The following is a 19,644-nucleotide window of genomic DNA, read 5'->3' as shown; positions in this document are numbered from 1 at the left end:
AGGTCATAAATAATAATAGATATAGTATTAATCATGCAAAAAATTAATAAAATAATATATTGAAGCAGATATTATAATATTTAATTATTTTATTAATGATTTTGATTTACAACATTCTTTCCGTTCGATTGAGTATCCATTAGCTATTAGATAGTTGGTCTGGGATTTTGCTTATAGGACAATATGGTAATGGTTTAGTAACAATCTCTGATGAAATATATAAGAATCAAAAGGTTTTGACAAATAGCAAACTCGAGTTTATAAAAATAATTGCAAGAAAATAGTATTGCTGATTATTAATAAAAATAAATATAAAAAGAAAATGTTATGGCTAAAAAGAATGAAATAAAATCACGTCAGATTAGTATATTTCTATTTCTTTCTAATTGAAGTAAATAACCACTTTTACCGGTGTAAGTTTTTTTAACAGTGGTTAAGGTTTACAACACAAATTTAATGATTATAATTGTTTTGATACCGGTATCATATTCTCCAAAATCACACATGTTTTTTATTTAAATATCTTTTATTTTAATAGTAAATATTAATACATTTTCAAGTCAATAAATTTTTTTTTTTGAGTTTTTTATCTACTCAAATTATTTAACTATTTCCCCTGAATAAAGCTATATGTTATGACAAGCCCATCATTCTATTTTTGACAACTTGAATTAATAATAAAGACTATACGAAATAATTATTTTACCTTTTTGAGAAATGTCAATTTATTAATGGATTTGGTGGCTAAAGGACATGGGGCTTTTTCTGCTCGTACATACTAGTAGATATGACACAAGGTTATTGATAATTAATTAGGCAATTAATAAGAGTATTATTGTGGCTACTAGATACTTCTGAATTGGAAATAAAATTAACAATTAAAAACCAAAAAAATTATTTATTTATAAACGTCAATTTATTGTTAAATGATTTTATTCTTTGATTAGATATTATATTTTTAGAAAAGAATTTGCATGACTAAAAAAGAAAATCAATGATTTAAGAGAAATAAATAAATAAATAAAGAAAAATAAAATGAAAATTGAAGAGGTCAACTTGAACTCATTATTGACCATTCAAAACTCTTTTACGTGTAGTGAACTGAATACCAAACCAAACTCAATTTTCCTTCGTATTATATAAACTAAAAGCCTTAAAAATTTTACATGAAATAAAACCCAAAAAAAAAAAAAAAAAAAAAAAAAGCTCTGCAATTGCATCACCGCTATGGAACACCAAAACCAAACAGAGACGGTGATTATAATGAACAAAGATATAGAAACCGAGTTAGAGGAAGCTGAGTCAAATCAGTCGCCGAGTCTTGATGGAGTGGAGGAGATCCTTAAATACAAATTCAAGAACAGAAGCTTATTAGAAGAAGCTTTTACAGATTCTTCGTTTCCTGGTAAGTGCTTTTCTTACGAGCGATTAGAGCATGTTGGTGATTCAGTCCTCAATCTCCTTTTCACTAAAGAACATTACTTCAAGTACCCGAATTTGCCGCCCGGAGATTTGACCCGGCTCCGTGCTGCCAATGTTGATACTGAAAAACTCGCACGTGTTGCTGTCAAGCACGGGTTTCATCGGTTCTTGCGTCATAAGAAACCTCTTCTTGAAGAACAAGTAAGTTTATGGAAATAACTGAAGTTGTTTTTATTTAGTTTTTTTTTTTTCCTTTTCTGTTATTTGAACATGGAGACCTGTTACGATTTGGGTAATTAAAATATTGATTACGATCTGGGCGATGAATTAATTGACTGATCTCGTGAACTTGTTCAAGAAATTTGAGGATGAAATTGGTATTCTTGTTGAAGACTGCCAGCAAGAGTGCAACTATAATTTTGTTTCACTTGCACATAAAAATAATCGCCAATTGTTTGGCCCATTATGCGTCGGCCCGATCAGATTATATATATATGGCTTATTGTCAATAGTTGTTGTCTTGCTTTCTATACCAACATTGCAGTCACAAGGAATTAAAAAGTCAATATTATTGATCAAATGTGAGCAGATTCGAGAGTTCAGTCAAGCTATCTTGGAGTATCCATTGCACTCCAATGGACTAGTGGATGTGCCAAAGGTCCTCGCCGACATTGTTGAATCAGCCATTGGTGCTGTTTTCATTGACAGCAATTCTTCAGTAGATACTGTCTGGAAGGTACTTTTGTCTTCCTCATCACGTATACCACTGCTTTCTTCTTCTTTTTTCATTCTTTTTATTCAAAAACAATACTGAAGACGTCCATCATGCGCTCTGGCTAAATTTGATTACTTAACTTGACTTGCGCATTAACCTAACATAAAACAGAACTAAAAAACAGCAACAAAAAAGAAATGTTCATCTGATATGGTTTTACTGGATGGATGTCTTATTTCTACAGCATGAGCCACATTTCTATTATTAGGGTCCGGCCTATGCACAAGGCTTGGACATTTTATTCCTGTTTACAGTCCTGTAGACTAAAATTTAAACATTTTTTAGCCTTTTTTTCTCTAGAGCTTTGTATATTTTGTTGCACCGATTCTTCTTTCTTTTTTTTGTTTATCTTTTTTCCATACAAGCACCTACATATATTAATATATGGTTGTTATTGATATTGTAGCAAGGTCTATGAAAATGTTAATACTTGCATTATGTTTATCTTGGAGTTAGGTGTTTAAGGACTTGTTGGAACCCATAATTAATCGAGAAACACTCAAAATACATCCGGTTACCCAGTTGTATGAAGTATGCCAGAAGCGAAATTTAAAAGTAAAGTTCGTGGATTTATGGAGAGAAAGCATGGCAGTTGATGTGTTCATAGATGATCAGCTTGTGGGTAGAGGAACATACGGCCTCAAGAAAGAAATTGCTCATAATAGAGCAGCAAAGGATGCTCTGGACAACATTGGAAGAATACTTGGCGACAAAGATACAACTGATCATGCATCATGCTTCCTTCAAACTGACATTGATGAACAAAAAGGTAATATATGTTTGTAGATGGTCACATGTATATCTTATGTACTTTGATTAACATGCCTATTCGATCGTCCTGATTTGGTTGGAACATGTAACATATTGATGTTATCATTGTCCTGGAACCATTCGATGCTGTATTGATGTTTGTAAATGAAAAAGGTTGAACATCTTTAGAATTGGAAAATTGATGTGTTTTCGTTTCTATTTTACTCTAGAATCTTTAGATAATTAAAGATAAGGTCCAATGCTTATTTAGACAAATTTATTACGTATAAAAGTTCAGATTTCTATTAGTTTAATCCAAAATTAATGCTATATTTGATGATGCATTTCGAAATTTATTTCATTTGGAAAAAAGACACGAAAGAGAAATATAAACTTGATTATATAGAGTTATGAAGTAACGTTCACTTCATTCAAAGCACATAAATTTTAAATTTGTAAATAAATTTTATGAAGTTTATGGATTTTAACTAAACACGATGTAAATGTAATTCGGATTTTTTTAGGTTAAACTAAAATTTAAAATATTAAAATAACTAAAGTAATTAAATTCCGAACTTTACACATTTTAATAATTTTATTTAATTGTTTTAAAATTTTAAAACAAATATTCATGCTTTTAATTTATTTTTAAAAATACTTTTCAATGACAATTTTTAAAATTTCACAGTAATAAAAGATGATGTAGAAAGTCGATTATATTTACTATAATAATAATAATTATGAATCAGTAAAAATAATTTATTCTAGATTTAATAATACTGGTAGTTTTACGCATGTGTTACACCGTCGTAATTATTATTTTGATTATAAAATCAATTTGATAGATACAATTTTATAAAAATTTCAATATTTAAAATTAATTTATAAAATTTTAAGAAATAATAGCAAACTAATTATTTTTAATTTTTTTTTAAATTCTAAAATTCTATTAATGCATAATATAAAATTTATTTTAAAACTTATTTATAAATTAATTTTAATATTATATAAATTCATATATCAATGTAATTGATATTACTATTTTTTAAAATTAAAAATTTATTAATAATTAAAGTTAATTTATTATTATAATATTAAAATATTATTTTTAGAACTAGAATTATTATTTAGTTACAAACCTAATTTATTAATCAAAATAATATTAAAATATAATTAATTTATTATTTCTTATGATATAATTAGTATCCTTATCTAATTCGAAAACTATTTATTAGTTAATATAATATTAAAATATAATTAATTTTATTTCTTAAGATTATAATAACTGTTTAATTAGGAATGTAACTTATGAATCAATAAATTGATAAAAAAAATATAAAATTATACGTAAACTTAAATCCTATGTGCAAAAGTCCATATACATGTCAAAACAAAAATTTTATGTATAAAAAATTAAGCATACATGTTAAAAAAATCTTAGGTCTTAGAAATAAATATATACTAATCGTTTACCCGTACGTTGCACAGTCGTTATTATTATTTTGATTATAAAATCAAGCTAATGGATATAATTTAATAAAAAGGTCAATTTTTATTATTAATTTATATTATTTTAGAAAATAACTATTTTTAAATGGTGTTAATTTTTTAAAATTCTAAAATTCTATTAATACAATAATATAAAAATTATTTTAAAAGTTATTTATTATATAATCTTAATATTATATAAATTAATAAATCAATATAATCGATATTGCTATTTTTTAAAATTAAAATTTATTATATGATCGAGAAATTATTTTATTATTGAATATAATATAAAAAGTATAATCTAAAATATTATTTATTAATACTAAAATTATTATCTAATTATAAAATTAATTCATTAGTTAATATAATATTAAAATATAATTATTATGTTATTTTTTGGATAAAATTAGTATTATTATCTTATTAAGAAATTATTTATTAGTTAATATAGCTAGATAATTATATGTCTTATGGGCGGTTTAATTTTAATATCAATAAATTATAGAATTATTAATATTTAAATTGAATAATATCATACCACAAAAAATTAATAAAAACTCTAAAAATAAATTAATTGACTACAGAACTAACTTTATATATCTTTTAAAATTTTTTAAACACTTATTAATTTTAATGATGATAAATTTATTTACTAGAAAATGTTTATTCTCTCCTTTTAAAAATTTAATAGTTTTCTATAGTTTGAACTCTGTAATTTTCTTTTACTATATTTATAACATCAATATGGAAATAAATAAATAAGAATATCTCATAAAATTAAATAAAATAAATATGTTACAAATATAAATTGAATCAAATTAAATAATTGTGTTATAACTTGATTTAATATTAGGTATTTCATTTATTTTTTAATTTTTTTTATTTAGTATTTTGTATATTTTAAGTATATAATTCTGTAATATTTTCTTATTTTATATATATAAAAATTAAAATTTATGTTATTTTTTAATTTACTAAATTATAAAAAATCTAACCTAAAAACTAATTTTAATTAACTGAATTTTTTACTTGAAATTGAACCATATCAAAATAATTTCATTGGAATATATTTAAGATAGAATATAATGAAGAATGAAAGATGGAAATAAATATAAATATTTTAATTAAAAAACAGTTCTTTAATTGATAAGATAATTATTCAACTATGGGAATAAAAAAATTTGGAAAATCTAATCAAAAAGTAAAACTATAAAGAAGAATTTGGAAAAAAATGACAAATTAAATACTTAAAATTTATAATTTAGGTATTATATATTGTAATACAATATTTAGAAAAAAAATTATTTAAAATGAAAGTTATAAATAAGAATCCAAAAAGATATAAGAATATGAAATAATTAAATATCCTAATTAAAGTGTTAGAAATTGTAACATAATACTTTTTAAAATACTAGAAAAATATGCTAGAATAATTAATTTTTAAAAAATTAAAAGAAAATAATTTAGAAATCATATGACATATGCCATGTAGAATAGAGAAAAATAATATTAAAATATTACTCTCATTATATATATATATATATATATATATATATATATATATATATATATATATATATATATATATATAGACATAGACTTATTAAATTGCACACAAAAATTAATTTAAAAATTATTTTTTAATAAATAAATTAAAAATATTTTGTTTATTAATATAAAAATTAATTCTATTAACAAAGTTTTTTTACTTAAAACTGAACTCTATCAAAATAATCTCAATAGAATATATGTAAGATAGAATAAAAAAAGAGACGAGGGGTATAAATGAATACAAATGTGACGAGTAAAAAAATAATTTTTTAATTAATAAGATATATTATATTATAAAAATAAAAAATTTAAAAAAATAATCAAAACTTGAAATTATAAAAAAATTTAAAAAAACTATAAAAAATAATTAAGATTTATAATTAAATTATTTTATGTTGCAATAAGATGGAAGTTATGAAAAATAATTTAAAAAGAAAAGTGAAATAATTATACATCATAATTTAAGTTGTTAAAGTTGTAATATAATACTTTAATAAAATAGTAAAAAATATTAAAATAATTAATTCTCTAAGAATTAAGAAAAATAGCTTAGGATTCATATAATATGCCATATAGGAGAGAGAAAATAATGTTAAAATATTTCTTTCATATATATATATATTAAATATAATTAGTATAGAATTAAAGTCAGTGTTTAATTAGTAATGTAACTTATGAATCAATAAATTAATAGAAAAATTTATAAAATTATATATAAACTTAAATCTCATGTGTCAAAAGTAAGTACACATGTCAAATAAAATTTTATGTGTCAAAAATAAGCATACATGTCGAAAAACTTTATATCTTATATATATATATATATATATATATATATATATATATATATATATATATATTACCACTAAAAATATCATTTATATGCATTCTATTACATATTTTATATCCAAATACAACAAATTTTTTTATTAATTTACTATTTTTATGTTAGTAAGCAAAATCAACTTGTAACGTTATTTTTTTTTATTGTAAAATTTTAGAAATTTTTACTGGAAAATATTTTTAAAAATAAATTAGAAGTATAAATATTTGGTTTAAATTTTTGAAATAATTTGATAAAATTATTAAAAAAAATATAAATATTAAGATTTAATTAGTAATTGCAGTTTAGGTATTTGTATGCTTTGTGCTAAAAAAAGCTAAAGCTCACATCATGCATGGATTCTAAGACAATGACTTTGATAACGAATTTCTTTTATTAATTAGAGAAGAATATATGGATTTGATTTCTTTCCTATAATTATTTTTTATGATTTTCTTTTTAGTTATACTTTTCTTTTTCATGTGGAATGTCTATACATACAATTTGATCTTATTATAAATATAAAACTGATTTTTGATGGGAAAATTAGTATACTTTGTAATTAAGTTTTAATAGTTATTTATTTATGATCCTCCATATTGTGATTCAACCAAAGCCTAATTGATAACATATTGTATTAATTACTCCTTAGATTAATCCAATATATTACTGGATTTATGTTTGTTTATACTTCACTTGTAGATGCATTTTTAGTCACATCATTACACTTCCATAACTTGTATGTATGTGTCAATATTAATGATATAAGTTTTATTCTTCCTTTGTATAAATTCGATTTTACCAGAGGGTTTAAGTAAATAATTAAAGTATAAAAACTGAGAGAAGATGCTTTATATTATTAACATAAAATATACATTATAGCAATTATTATGTAGCACCTATAGTTTCATTATACATTTACTTGAATTTATATGTGATGACTTACTATAAATATAAAGGTGTAATAATTTATTGTAAATACATATATAAAAGACCGGAAAATGAATGCTTAATTAAGATATTAAAGAAAACTAAAGTTCTAATTTAACTTTTATGCTTTAAATCTTAAATTGAAAATTGGATTTAGAGTTATTTAGAATAAGAAGGTGTTAATCATTTGACAATAAACATGGGAAAAAACAGAAGAAGAAAAAAATGGAAGGCAATTACAGATAAATTTTGTTCATGTGGCAGATTCTGTTGGTCCACCGACTATAGTATTATTAGAATCAGAAGTACAAAGAGGGGAAAGAACAGAACCTGAATGAACTTGCAAGAAAGAATTAGGAAAGGAATCAGAAAAGGAAAGAATAGAACCTGAATAAACTTGCAAGAAAGGATTAGGAAAGGAATCATAAAACTTTGTTCTTAAAGATTTTCCTTGCTGGAATGGAGTTAATGGGTTTTAATTTTACCATCTCTCCTCCCTCTACACATATTCTTCACCTCTTTTGCTTTATATTTTAGCTCCATTTTTTCTCATTCTTCTACCCGCAAAGAGGCGCAGAGTCAAATTATCAGTTACTTAGATGGCAAGTCGCAATTTCCATTTTCCACTTCTGCTCATTCTGCTCGCGGTTTCATCGGGTAATTCATTTAAGTATTTTCTAAATATATTAAATTATGTTCTGACCGTTCTTTATCTTTTTGAAAAAAAAAAATTTTGATTGGACTTTGATTTTAATTTGTGATGAAGTGGCAGAAATAAAAGTGACAGAATCTACACGAATTTTTACCATAATCAACTATTGCAAAGAGACAGTATGGCCTGGAATTACCCCAGGAGAAAATTTCAATGAAGGTGGATTTCCATTAAAACCAGGCCAATCTATTGTGTTCAATGCTCCGGTCGGATGGAGTGGCCGGATATGGGGTAGAACCGGCTGCAACTTCGACAAAAACGGCAATGGCACATGCCAGACGGGGGCCTGCGGCACGTCCTTGAAGTGTTCAGGTGCAGGTCAAACCCCTGCATCTCTAGCTGAATTCACCCTAGCAGCACTGGACTTCTACGATGTCAGCCTTGTTGATGGGTTCAATTTGCCAATAAGTGTCACACCAATTAACGGCAATGGAAACTGCAGCGTTGCTGGTTGTAATGCTGACTTGAGGACTAACTGCCCGTCGGAGCTCTCTGTCAAGTCCAAGGGGAAGGTTATCGCTTGCCGGAGTGCCTGTGATGTGTTCAATACCGATGAGTATTGTTGCAGAGGAGTTTATGGGAATCCTGTAGTGTGTCAGCCTACTTACTACTCCAAGAAATTTAAGGAGGCATGCCCTACTGCTTATAGTTATGCATATGATGATCCTACTAGCATTTTTACTTGCTCTGGTACAGATTATGTCATCAGTTTTTGTTCTTCTAGGTGAGTGAACATAAGAATTACTGCAAATGTTACTCATTTTCTTAGATATGATGTCTGTACTTTTTCCTTTCTTTTCTTTTTTGCTATAAACAAACTTAGTTTCCTGTTTCGGTTTTCAGGGATCAACAGGTTTGCACATACCATAATAACAAGCTTGTTTGCGGTGGATCAACAGGAGGATCTCAAGGATTAAAATCATTTGCTGGGGGATGGATGGTTGTGATGCTTGCAGGGTTGTCACTGGTTAATTGGTGAACTGATATATAGTATTTTTAGGTTTATTAAGACAAGCATCTTTTGTTTTTGGATAATGTTAGAGAAGTATTTTATTCTTTGATGATTAAGTTTGCCCCTTAAAACTTGTGAAAGAGGATTGGTTCTTCCCTTTGCAGGAGAAATGACTGAAAAAGTGGAAACTTGTAAATATGCATTTGTTGGTTCTATTGTTTTTCTTCTATTCAAGTGGGCAAGAATTAATTGCAATTATCTATCCTGATGTGATCATAAATTCAATGCAGCATATTATTTCTTTTCTCCATTTAGTATTTTTAACCTTTAGATGATTTCTAATTGCATTTTTTTTACTAGTTTTTTTTACACATGCTTCATATTTAGACAATTATTTTCTATCCTAAAAAGTATCCTTTAAATTATTAATTTCTATATATTAATCTTTAAATAATAGAATAATTAATTACTAAATTATTATTATTAATATCCCAAAAGCAACATATTTTATTTTCATTTGTAATATAAGAACTTATATTAAATAACTAAGTAATTTATTTTTCTATCTATTTTTTTCAATTTACTTATTGTAATTAAATTTGTTGTTTAATTTAATTAGTTCAATATTTTATTTTCATTTGTAATATAAGAACTTGTATTAAAAAATCAATTAATTTATTTTTCAATTTATTTTAATTCTGCAATCGAATAATAAATAAAAATGTGAACTTTATTTTAAATAAAAATGAGAATTTAATTAAGGGATTTTAAATAAACTTACTTGCTAATCTTATTCATACCTTTATAGATACTAGTCTTTTACTCATATGCATCGCATGTGGATATTAATAATTGAAACTGTTTATAATTAAAGATAAGAAAGTCACTAAATTTAGAATAATAAATACTACTAATGCAAAAATTATATAATTCTTAAATTATAATTGGTTCATATAAAATTTATTTTTAAAAACTAATTAATCCATTTATATCCATACTGCATTAGTTGAGTTAATTTTAAATTCTTAAATAGTTGAACTCAATATTCTCATAATTCAAATTAAATTTATACTAACATTAATAATCTATCATCAATAAGTTGATATATTATTAACCAAAATGAAAATTTTATTTCTCGAAACATCTAGTGCTATTTCACAATAGAAAAAATACACATAAATCGAAATAATTTTCATTTATAACTTATATATATAATCCACTTGATACCAATTTCTAATGCACAAGTTGAAAGAGTTCTATGATTTTATGTATTTTAAGTAAAATTTATGGTTGGGTTAACATTCTAAAATATTGACTCATTTTTTTAATTTTAGATAAAATAAATATAAAACTCTATAGAAATTATTAGCGTTATTTAAGTATATTTTCAAATTCTGGATTGATTATATAACTTTTCTAATGGTTAATATTCATATATTTATTCAATTTAGAAAACTAAAAACTTTGATGCTAGCCAAAATATAAATTTATTTGTATTTTATCAAATAGATTTAATACTAATTTTATTTCTCTTAAAAAAATTAGTTTTCATTCAATGGTTTAATTTTTTGTGATATGAAAAGTCTATATGGTTTGTAAGAACATTTAGATTTATTTATTTTAGTGGTTCTATCTTGATTATAATTTCTTGTAAAATAATATATATCTATAATTATATCTACAATTGTTCTCAATAATTACATTTTATATTTACAAAATAAATTATAGTTGAGATTGATCATTTAATTTTACTTAAGTAAATAGATTTACAGGCAATTATTTTCTATTTAAATACTTATAATCTATTAAATTAAAATTGAAATATTTTTTCTTTTATATAACAGTAATTGGACTTGTTAAATTTTATATAGTAAATAATAAAATAAATATTAAATTTAGACAGAATGAATATAAAGATTTTATATAATTTTATAAAATTAAATTTAAATGCAATGCTTTAAATAGAATTCTTGTTGTTTCTTTTGTTTTAATCTTATAGTTTCCTATCTCTATATAAAATTTATCCTTATATTATTATTATCTATTATTTTTGTATTAAATTAGTAAAAAATCATATTAATCACTCTTAACAACACTATTTGTAAGATCCATTCAATAAAATTTATTTGTCCTCCTCCCTCTTTGTATTTTTATATTTACTAGTTTTTAATCTAGGAACGTTACATATATTGTTAATAGTTGGACTTATTATTATTAATTTATTATATAGATTCTTTTTCATAGAATTATTGTATGCATTAATTTGAATATTAAAGAATATTTATCTAGACTAATTATTTTTATATCAATTTTATAATTTTAATAATCAAATTCTCAATTGTTTTACAAATTGTGTTGAACTTCTGCAGGGTTGCTTATTTTGGTTGTTGAACCAATCAATGAAGAATTGATTAAGAAAAATTATAAGAAAATGCACGAAATAAGCTAAAGGATTAAATAATAGAATAATTAATTTCTAAGTTATTATTATTAATACCCCAAAAGCAACATATTTTATTTTCATTTGTAATATAAGAAGTTATATTAAATAATTAAGTAATTAATTTTTCTATCTGTTCTTTTCAATTTACTTATTGTAATTAAGTTTATTGTTTAGTTTAATTTGTTCAATATTTTATTTTCATTTGTAATATAAGAACTTGTATTAAAAAATCAATTAATCTATTTTTCAATTTATTTTAATTCTACAATCGAATAATAAATAACAATGTGAACTTTATTTTAAATACAAACGAGAATTTAATTAAGGGATTTTAAATAAACTTACTTGCTAATCTTATTCATACTTTTATAGATATTGTCTTTTACTCATATGCATTACACGTGAATATTAATAATTGAAACTGTTTACAATTAAAGATAAGAAAGCCACTAAATTTAGAATAATAAATACTACTAATGTGAAAATTATATAATTCTTAAATTATAATTGGTTCATATAAATTTTATTTTTAAAAACTAATTAATCCATTTATATCTATATTGCATTAGTTGAGTTAATTCTAAATTTCTAATAATTGAACTCAATGTTCGCATAATTCAAATTAGATTTATACTAACATTAATAATCCATCATCAGTAAATTGATACATTATTAACCAAGATGGAAATTTTATTTCTCCAAACATCCGGTGCTATTTCACAATAAATATAAATAAATATATAAATATATATATATATCTATATTTGTTTCTACAATTGTTTTTGATAATTAGATTTTATATTTATAAATCAAATTATAATTAAGATTGATTATTTAATTTTACTTAAGTAACTATATTTATAGGCAATTATTTTCTATTTAAATATTTATAATTTATTAAATTAAAATAATTTTTTTATCGAACAGTAATTGAACTTGTTGATTTTTATATAATAAATAATAAAATAATCTAGAATGAATATAAGTATTTTATAAAATAAAATTTAAATGCAATGCTTTAAATAGTATTCTAGTTATTTTTTTTGTTTAATATCTTTTTATTTTAGATAAAACAGTGTTTTTATAAATTTTAATTAAATATAGCATAAAACTTGGTTACTTGTCTATTTAATGCTGCCTTCTGACCTCAATTTTCTAGCCTTGTTGCATCCGGTGACACCAGTAAACTGTAATGGAAAAACAAATTCACAATTTCTAATTACTAGTCAGTTTGGCTCTAATTCTCTAGTAATTTACTTTTATTTCCCAAGCATTTTCTAGCTCATATGTAAATTCATAAGCACATGCACCACCAATTTTTTTGCAATTTGACATATATGTAATTTTCATTTACAGTGCTAAAAGAATATGTAAAAGAAAACAAAAAATTTTGAGTTAATAATACTAAGGCTAGATAATATAAAAATATTTCAGATTGAAAACCAACATAGTTCAATAATAGACCCGGTCTACTTGTTCAGCTTCAGTTGAACAAAATATGTTGGATGAGGATTTAATATCAATTTGTCGGTAGCTTATTTAAACTGATAGACTTTTTAAAATCATTTGGCTATCTTATGATTTTATTTTTATATTAATTATTAAAATATAATATATAGTTTAAGATTATCCTTTTTTTTGCAATATGTAATTTTTATTTTTATTCATAACACATTGATAATTCTATTTATATTTATTTTATGTGTAATTTTATATTTATTTTGACTTGCCAATTTAATTAACTTTTAAAAATTAATTTATACATGTACATATGAAAAAGAAAAACATTTACTAAATAGGTACAAGAAAACACATATTCAATATTATAATATCTTTAGAATAAATTCCAACTTGGCTATTCAACTTATCGTTTGAATTTAATTTAGCTATTTTTTACATTTATGGATATTTTAGTCGAAATCTTTACATATTTAGCTCAAATTAGTTCTATCTATTTACAAATGAGAGAGTGAGTTATACACTTTGTAAAAGAGAGTAGATATAATAAAAAATAAAAATATTAATTTTTTATATTAAATTAAAATTATCTAAATTAAAAAAATAATATTGATAATGGAACAAAATACAATAGAAAATAAATACTGTTGTTTTTCAGTGTTCTTACTATTTTTTTTTTCTAATAATGACAGTAAAGAAGACGATTACGGTGGTGGTGGTGTCGATGCGCGATGGATGTGAGAGCAGTTTTAGCGGGAATAGTTTAGGTAATAACTACTTATTGCTTAATTATTTTAGTTGTACTAAAATTATGAAATAATTTTTAAATAACATTATAAGTTTTTTAAGGATTTCTTATTTTATTTTCAAAAGATAGTGACTCTCACTCTCTCATTTTCTTTAAATAGAGTTAATTTAAATTAAATATATAAAAATTTGGACTAAAAAATCTTTAAATCTAGAAAATAACTAAATTGAATATGTATGACAAAGTCAGTAATTAAATTAAATTTTATTCCAATATCTTCTTATGATTGTATATTCAATCACATTATTACATATAAATATTGATTTTTGTTATATTTTCTATATTTTTTTATTTATATATTATATTTTAAATATAAATTATATCCATATTGATTATTTTTTATGCTGACAACAACTTAAAAATATTTATAAAATTCTTATATAAATCAGCTATATATTAGATATTAGTTATCAGCTATATTAGCTCTCCGCGATCAACTGCACTTAAATCATAACCTTTAATTTTCAATGGTGCAGTCACTAGCATTAGAAACTTAGATTTTGTGATTATATTATCGATTCTCAATCTGATTCTTTTTTTTCTTTTCCACTTGTGAAAACGTTCCGTAGTGTAATTGAGATTTAATGTAAATTAAATTTATTTAACAAGAATATTGAGGAGTTACGGTTGTTACAGAGATTATTTGGTTAATTTTAGGTCTCATTGTGATGGTTAATTTTTAATTTTGTAATAATGTCATTAAACATAGTAGCCTCAATTGTAAACCTTAATGGTACCTTCACTCTCCTGATAATCTTCACAAACCCAGCCATGCTATTTTCATTTTTTAACGGAAAAAGACAAACAACCAATTAAAATTCATAAATATTTATATTACTTATTTAAAAATTTAAAAATTACATATTTTAATTAAAAATTATAATTTTTATAATTAAATTCATAAATCAATTATAACTAAATTAAATTATAACAAAATAAATAATTATAATAAATTTGTATTAGTAAATTAATATATTATATTAATATTAAATTATTTTTATTGCGAAATTATTATTCGATTAAAAGATGTTGCCAATGTAAAATTGGTCATAGGAAAGGCCCAGATCGTTCTGGAATTTGAAAACCGTGTTCAACGTAGAATTGGAATTAAAATTAACAAAATAAATTAAATAACAATTCGAATTCCCCTCAGTTGTTTCTCTCTTCGACCTCATTCATTACCTCACCAAGTCATCCACCGACCCATTGACACAAACTTATATATACAGTACAGATTGATTGATTATTTTTCATTCAGACCTTAGCATATTGAAGAAAGAATGGATTTTGAACTGAGAAGGGCAAGAGAGAAGCTTGAAAAAGAACAAAAAGACAGGAAAGAGAAAGCAAGATTGAGACTTGAAAGGGAGAGAAAGGCTAAAGATGAAGCTAAGAAACAAAGAGAAGCCATTGAAGCTGCACAAAGATCTCGAAGGCTTGATGCTATTCAAGCACAGATTAAGGTTTATTATACCTGCCCCACCTTTTCGTTACTTTAAAATTTCAATCTTTTTCCTTAGAAAAAAGAATTGATTATGTTGCTTTTTCTATTTCTGATTTAGGGTTGCTGTTTATGGTTATACTTAGGGAGGTTCTGTTAATTCTATGACTGATCTGATGTGATTGAGGAATTGAAATTCATTATTTTTTTTATGTCTGTAAACTATATGTAGGGACATTAATTTATTTTGAATAGTGATCAGCTAGAGATATCTCCCATATTTCTTATTATATTTGAAAAGTTTAACGAGATTGTCATGGAAGCAAAACTTCTACTTGCTAGTTGGTAACTGTAACCATATTGGTGTCCTTCGTGGAAATAAGATTTTTCTAGGAAAAATAAGAAAAGAAATGAAATGAAAAACGTTAACAATGCTGTTCAAAAAGAATTCTCAATATTGAGAATTGGAAAAGGGAAAAACTAAAGTGGGAAAGTATTAGTCTTGGACCAAGTAATAGCACCAATTGTGACAGATTATGAATGTTGATTATGCGTCCAAATACATGCAATTCATGTGTGAAACTGGACAAGACATTTCCATGTTTTCTACTAGTTCCAAAGATAGTTTTCAAATTGATTAGAATGTTTATAATCACCACAGGATTATTGGTTTTCTTTGCAGGCTGATGAGCAAATGCAAGAAAATTTAATTGCTGGTAGAGGAATTGCATTTTCTTGTATCTTGGAAGCTGTACCTTTTCAGGGTAATGGAGACAAGATTAAACTTCCATCTTCCTGTTTCACAGAATTATCCGATCAAGGTGCTTTTGACAAAGGACCGATATATTTCCAATTATCTGTGATTCATCAAGAAGGCTCTTCTGAGATGAAAACTACTGACTCAGAGCAGAAAATCACGCACTCAGGTGTCCTAGAGTTCACTGCAGAAGAAGGTTCTGTTGGGCTTCCTCCTCATGTATGGAATAACTTGTTCCCTTCAGGACCTTTGGAAGTTCCTCTGGTTGAGATTCGTTATCGTTGGCTGCCTAAAGGAACCTATGCAAAGCTTCAACCTGAGGTTGTTGGCTTTTCAGACCTTCCTAATCACAAGGCTATCCTAGAAACAACGCTTCGCCAGCATGCGACTCTTTCTCAAGGTGATGTGATCACTGTCAACCATGGGATACTGACATACAAATTACGGGTTCTAGAGTTGAAACCTTCCTCTAGTGTCTCTGTTCTGGAAACAGATATTGAGGTTGACATAGTTGGTCCAGATTCCACTTCGGTTTCAGAGACTGCAAATCAACATGTTCTGAAGCCACTTACTGTTGGGACCTTGGAATCTGGAATGGTCGAGGAAGGGAATTATGAGTATTATAAATTTTCTATCGATAATGAAACATGGGAAAAGATCGCTTCTGATGATATTAGAGTCGAAGTGAAGATAGATGCTGAAACTGGTAGTGGTGATACTGATCTTTACGTATCAAAGCATCCCCTCATATTCCCAACCAGACATCAACATGAATGGTCTTCTCATGATATGGGTTCAAAGGTTTTGATACTCAGCTCTAAGGATAAGAACCTAGGGGTGGGTATTTATAGCATTGGTGTATATGGATTCAAGGGAACAACAAAGTACAAGGCATTATTAAGTGTTCAAGATAACAATAATCTGAAAACGGGTCAACAGGCTGGATCTTCATCATCCATGGAAGTTGATACTGTAGAATGTCGAAATTGCAAGCATTTTATACCCAATAGGAGTATAGCACTGCATGAAGCGTATTGTAGCAGACATAATATTGTTTGTCAGCATGCTGGATGTGGTATTGTTTTAAGGACTGAGGAGGCCAAAAACCATATGCACTGCGAGAAATGTGGTCAAGCTTTTCTAAAGGGAGAAATGGAGAAGCACATGAAAATTTTCCATGAACCCCTTCAGTGCCCCTGTGGAGTAGTGCTTGAGAAGGAACAGATGGTAAGCAAGTGAAAACCTTGTTCTATTTTTTTTATTTTTTTTATCTTTTTAAAGTTTAGACTGACTACTAAATTCTTGATTATTAAGGCTCCTTTCGTCTCGCAGAAAATATTCTTGAGAAATATTTTCCACATTTGATGCAGTAGGAAAGTTGGTTAACGGAAAAGATTTTTCTGGTCAAAGATAAAACTAAGCCATTTTTAAGGAAAATGGCTTCTCATTTTGAGAAAAGGAAGTCATGTTCCAAAGTGTTACAGACTTGTGAAAATAAAGTGAACTTGTACAAAAACTAACTAAAGTTGTATCAATTAATGTATCAACTGCTAGAAAACACATTTGGTCACCAGAGGCTGGCAATGGTCAGGGGACAGTCATTGGGGAAAATTTTCAACTCTGGTGTAGTTTTCTTTTATATTTAATCATAATTTAAAAATGTGAAGTTTTGATGAGTTCTAAAAATTTTAGTAGCTTTATAGTGAAAAGTAATATCTTTTAGAACACGGAAACTCTGGAAAATAATTTCCTTATTATATACAACCAAACAACATAAAATGAGCTCTTTTCTTAGAAAAGATTGAGGGAAATATTTTCTAGAGCAAGTTATTTTCTGCGAACAGATGGAGCCTAATACTCTTTTGAGCGTCATACCATTTGCGCTTCATAAAAACTGTTGAAGTCTTCCTGGATGATTTGTGGTGTAAAAGTGTGAACAGTGAAGTCCACAATCTGCTGAATAATTCCCAAAAAGTTCATTGAAAACTAAACAAGCAAAGCTTACAGTATGGATTTTATCATTTGTGTTGCGAATCAGTTTTTAGTTTGTCTGGGAACAGTTTATTTATCTATTTCTTTTGTCTGTGGCAGGTGCAACACCAAGCTTCAGCTTGTCCCCTACGTCTTATCACATGCCGATTTTGCGGCGACATGGTTCAAGCTGGGAGTTCCGCTATGGATGTGCGGGACCGATTAAGAGGATTATCTGAGCATGAGAGTGTCTGCGGATCCAGAACAGCTCCATGCGACTCTTGTGGCCGGTCTGTCATGTTGAAGGAAATGGACATTCATCAAATTGCTGTTCACCAGAAAAGTTAATGCTGAGAATTAACTTAAGAGGCACAAGGGTCTGGCTGCCATGTGATCATGCAGTGTAGAAAGTATGTCTAAATCCACCTACGATACGAGTTTTAGACCCTATTGCTCTATGGTGGTTATAATCAATTATTGGTGTGCAAATTCACTATTGTTCATACGAAACGAGAGACCCGACGAAATATTGTTGTATCATGTGCTTGTGTCAAGTTATTGATATATGATTCCTTCTCTACTGCTGGTGGTGGAAACCTGGTTTAAGTTGAATTTGTAAATTTTTAAAGATAGTACAAATTATAAAATGTCAGCTGCTTTCTCTTTTCAGAATATCTCCTGGGTGCCGAGTGCTTGGATTTTTTAAAGTTCTCCTTTGTTTCTTCTTTTAATATTTGCAAGTTGCAACAGCAAAAGTCAAAAGTTATTAAAAAAAGTCCCAAAATTATCGGCCTGGAATGTCGTGTTATGTTTGAACTGTGCATTTAAAATGCTGGTTATTCGGCCTTGCCGACACCTGTGGGATTTGGTTCAAAGGTGGACCTTACCTGCCTACCCCCTTTGACCCTTTGCTTAACATGTGTCCACCAACTCCGAAGGCCTAAATCTTCCAACAAAACTAAATTCTTCCTAATTCAATTGAAAAACTGAAGTTTATATTGAGTTTCTATATTTACGGAAGCAATCGGATAACTGAATTGGTTACTGGTCGAAAATAGAATTATAAACGAAATTTAATCACAAATTCACACGTTATACCTCTTTAATAGAGAAAATTAGAAGAAAAAAGAAAAATATGTACTCAGAAATACATATTAGGAGATGTCTATTTTTATCTCATATTAAAGTCTTTATTTTTTTGACTTATAAAATGCTCAATTTGCATTGAATTGTGATTACTTTCTTACATTAGCTGTATGTATCGACTTGAGCTCGAGAGCTCTACCTAAATTGTACTATTGAATATACATAACTACCTATCAATAGAATGAATAATTTACCTTTTATATGTTAATTAATG

At 25.9% G+C, this 19,644-nt stretch overlaps 3 protein-coding genes across 4 annotated transcripts; all 3 read left to right on the top strand.

Moving 5' to 3' along the window:
* The first annotated feature begins 813 nt into the window (after nt 1-813).
* Nucleotides 814-3,146, top strand: LOC8269564 (ribonuclease 3-like protein 3). Its single transcript, XM_048376353.1, has 3 exons — nt 814-1,623; nt 2,012-2,158; nt 2,654-3,146. The coding sequence occupies exons 1-3, from the start codon at nt 1,228-1,230 to the stop codon at nt 2,981-2,983; spliced, it is 873 nt and encodes a 290-aa protein (XP_048232310.1). The 5' UTR covers nt 814-1,227; the 3' UTR covers nt 2,984-3,146.
* A 4,969-nt stretch (nt 3,147-8,115) lies between these two features.
* LOC125370528 (pathogenesis-related thaumatin-like protein 3.5) lies at nt 8,116-9,716 on the top strand. Of its 2 annotated transcripts, none has more exons than XM_048376383.1 (3): nt 8,116-8,399; nt 8,515-9,178; nt 9,298-9,716. In XM_048376383.1, the coding sequence occupies exons 1-3, from the start codon at nt 8,342-8,344 to the stop codon at nt 9,431-9,433; spliced, it is 858 nt and encodes a 285-aa protein (XP_048232340.1). In that variant the 5' UTR covers nt 8,116-8,341; the 3' UTR covers nt 9,434-9,716. The 2 variants fall into 2 exon arrangements, with proteins under 2 accessions (XP_048232340.1, XP_048232339.1); XM_048376382.1 differs by having other exon boundaries at nt 8,117-8,399; nt 8,509-9,178.
* Nucleotides 9,717-15,236: 5,520 nt separating this feature from the next.
* On the top strand, nt 15,237-18,958 carry LOC8276194. The gene is made up of 3 exons (XM_002529296.4): nt 15,237-15,578; nt 16,239-17,540; nt 18,405-18,958. Exons 1-3 carry the CDS (start codon nt 15,396-15,398, stop codon nt 18,630-18,632), a joined length of 1,713 nt encoding a protein of 570 aa, XP_002529342.1. The 5' UTR covers nt 15,237-15,395; the 3' UTR covers nt 18,633-18,958.
* The last annotated feature ends 686 nt before the right edge of the window (nt 18,959-19,644 follow it).

Source organism: Ricinus communis, chromosome 7 (genome assembly GCF_019578655.1).
Source record: "Ricinus communis isolate WT05 ecotype wild-type chromosome 7, ASM1957865v1, whole genome shotgun sequence".
In the NCBI taxonomy this organism is placed as follows: Eukaryota; Viridiplantae; Streptophyta; class Magnoliopsida; order Malpighiales; family Euphorbiaceae; genus Ricinus; species Ricinus communis.
The sequence above is the reverse complement of the archived record's forward strand: the minus strand, read 5'-3'. Positions and strand labels throughout refer to the sequence as shown.

Bases quoted from the DNA above. Each gene is read 5' to 3' on its own strand.
- LOC8269564 (XM_048376353.1), top strand. From the start codon at position 1,228: ATGGAACACCAAAACCAAACAGAGACGGTGATTATAATGAACAAAGAT. The intron at 1,624-2,011 runs GTAAGTTTATGG...AAATGTGAGCAG, and splicing joins AACCTCTTCTTGAAGAACAA to ATTCGAGAGTTCAGTCAAGC. The intron at 2,159-2,653 runs GTACTTTTGTCT...TCTTGGAGTTAG, and splicing joins CAGTAGATACTGTCTGGAAG to GTGTTTAAGGACTTGTTGGA.
- LOC125370528 (XM_048376382.1), top strand. From the start codon at position 8,342: ATGGCAAGTCGCAATTTCCATTTTCCACTTCTGCTCATTCTGCTCGCG. The intron at 8,400-8,508 runs GTAATTCATTTA...TTTGTGATGAAG, and splicing joins TCTGCTCGCGGTTTCATCGG to TGGCAGAAATAAAAGTGACA. The intron at 9,179-9,297 runs GTGAGTGAACAT...TTCGGTTTTCAG, and splicing joins ATCAGTTTTTGTTCTTCTAG to GGATCAACAGGTTTGCACAT.
- LOC8276194 (XM_002529296.4), top strand. From the start codon at position 15,396: ATGGATTTTGAACTGAGAAGGGCAAGAGAGAAGCTTGAAAAAGAACAA. The intron at 15,579-16,238 runs GTTTATTATACC...TTTTCTTTGCAG, and splicing joins CTATTCAAGCACAGATTAAG to GCTGATGAGCAAATGCAAGA. The intron at 17,541-18,404 runs GTAAGCAAGTGA...TGTCTGTGGCAG, and splicing joins TGCTTGAGAAGGAACAGATG to GTGCAACACCAAGCTTCAGC.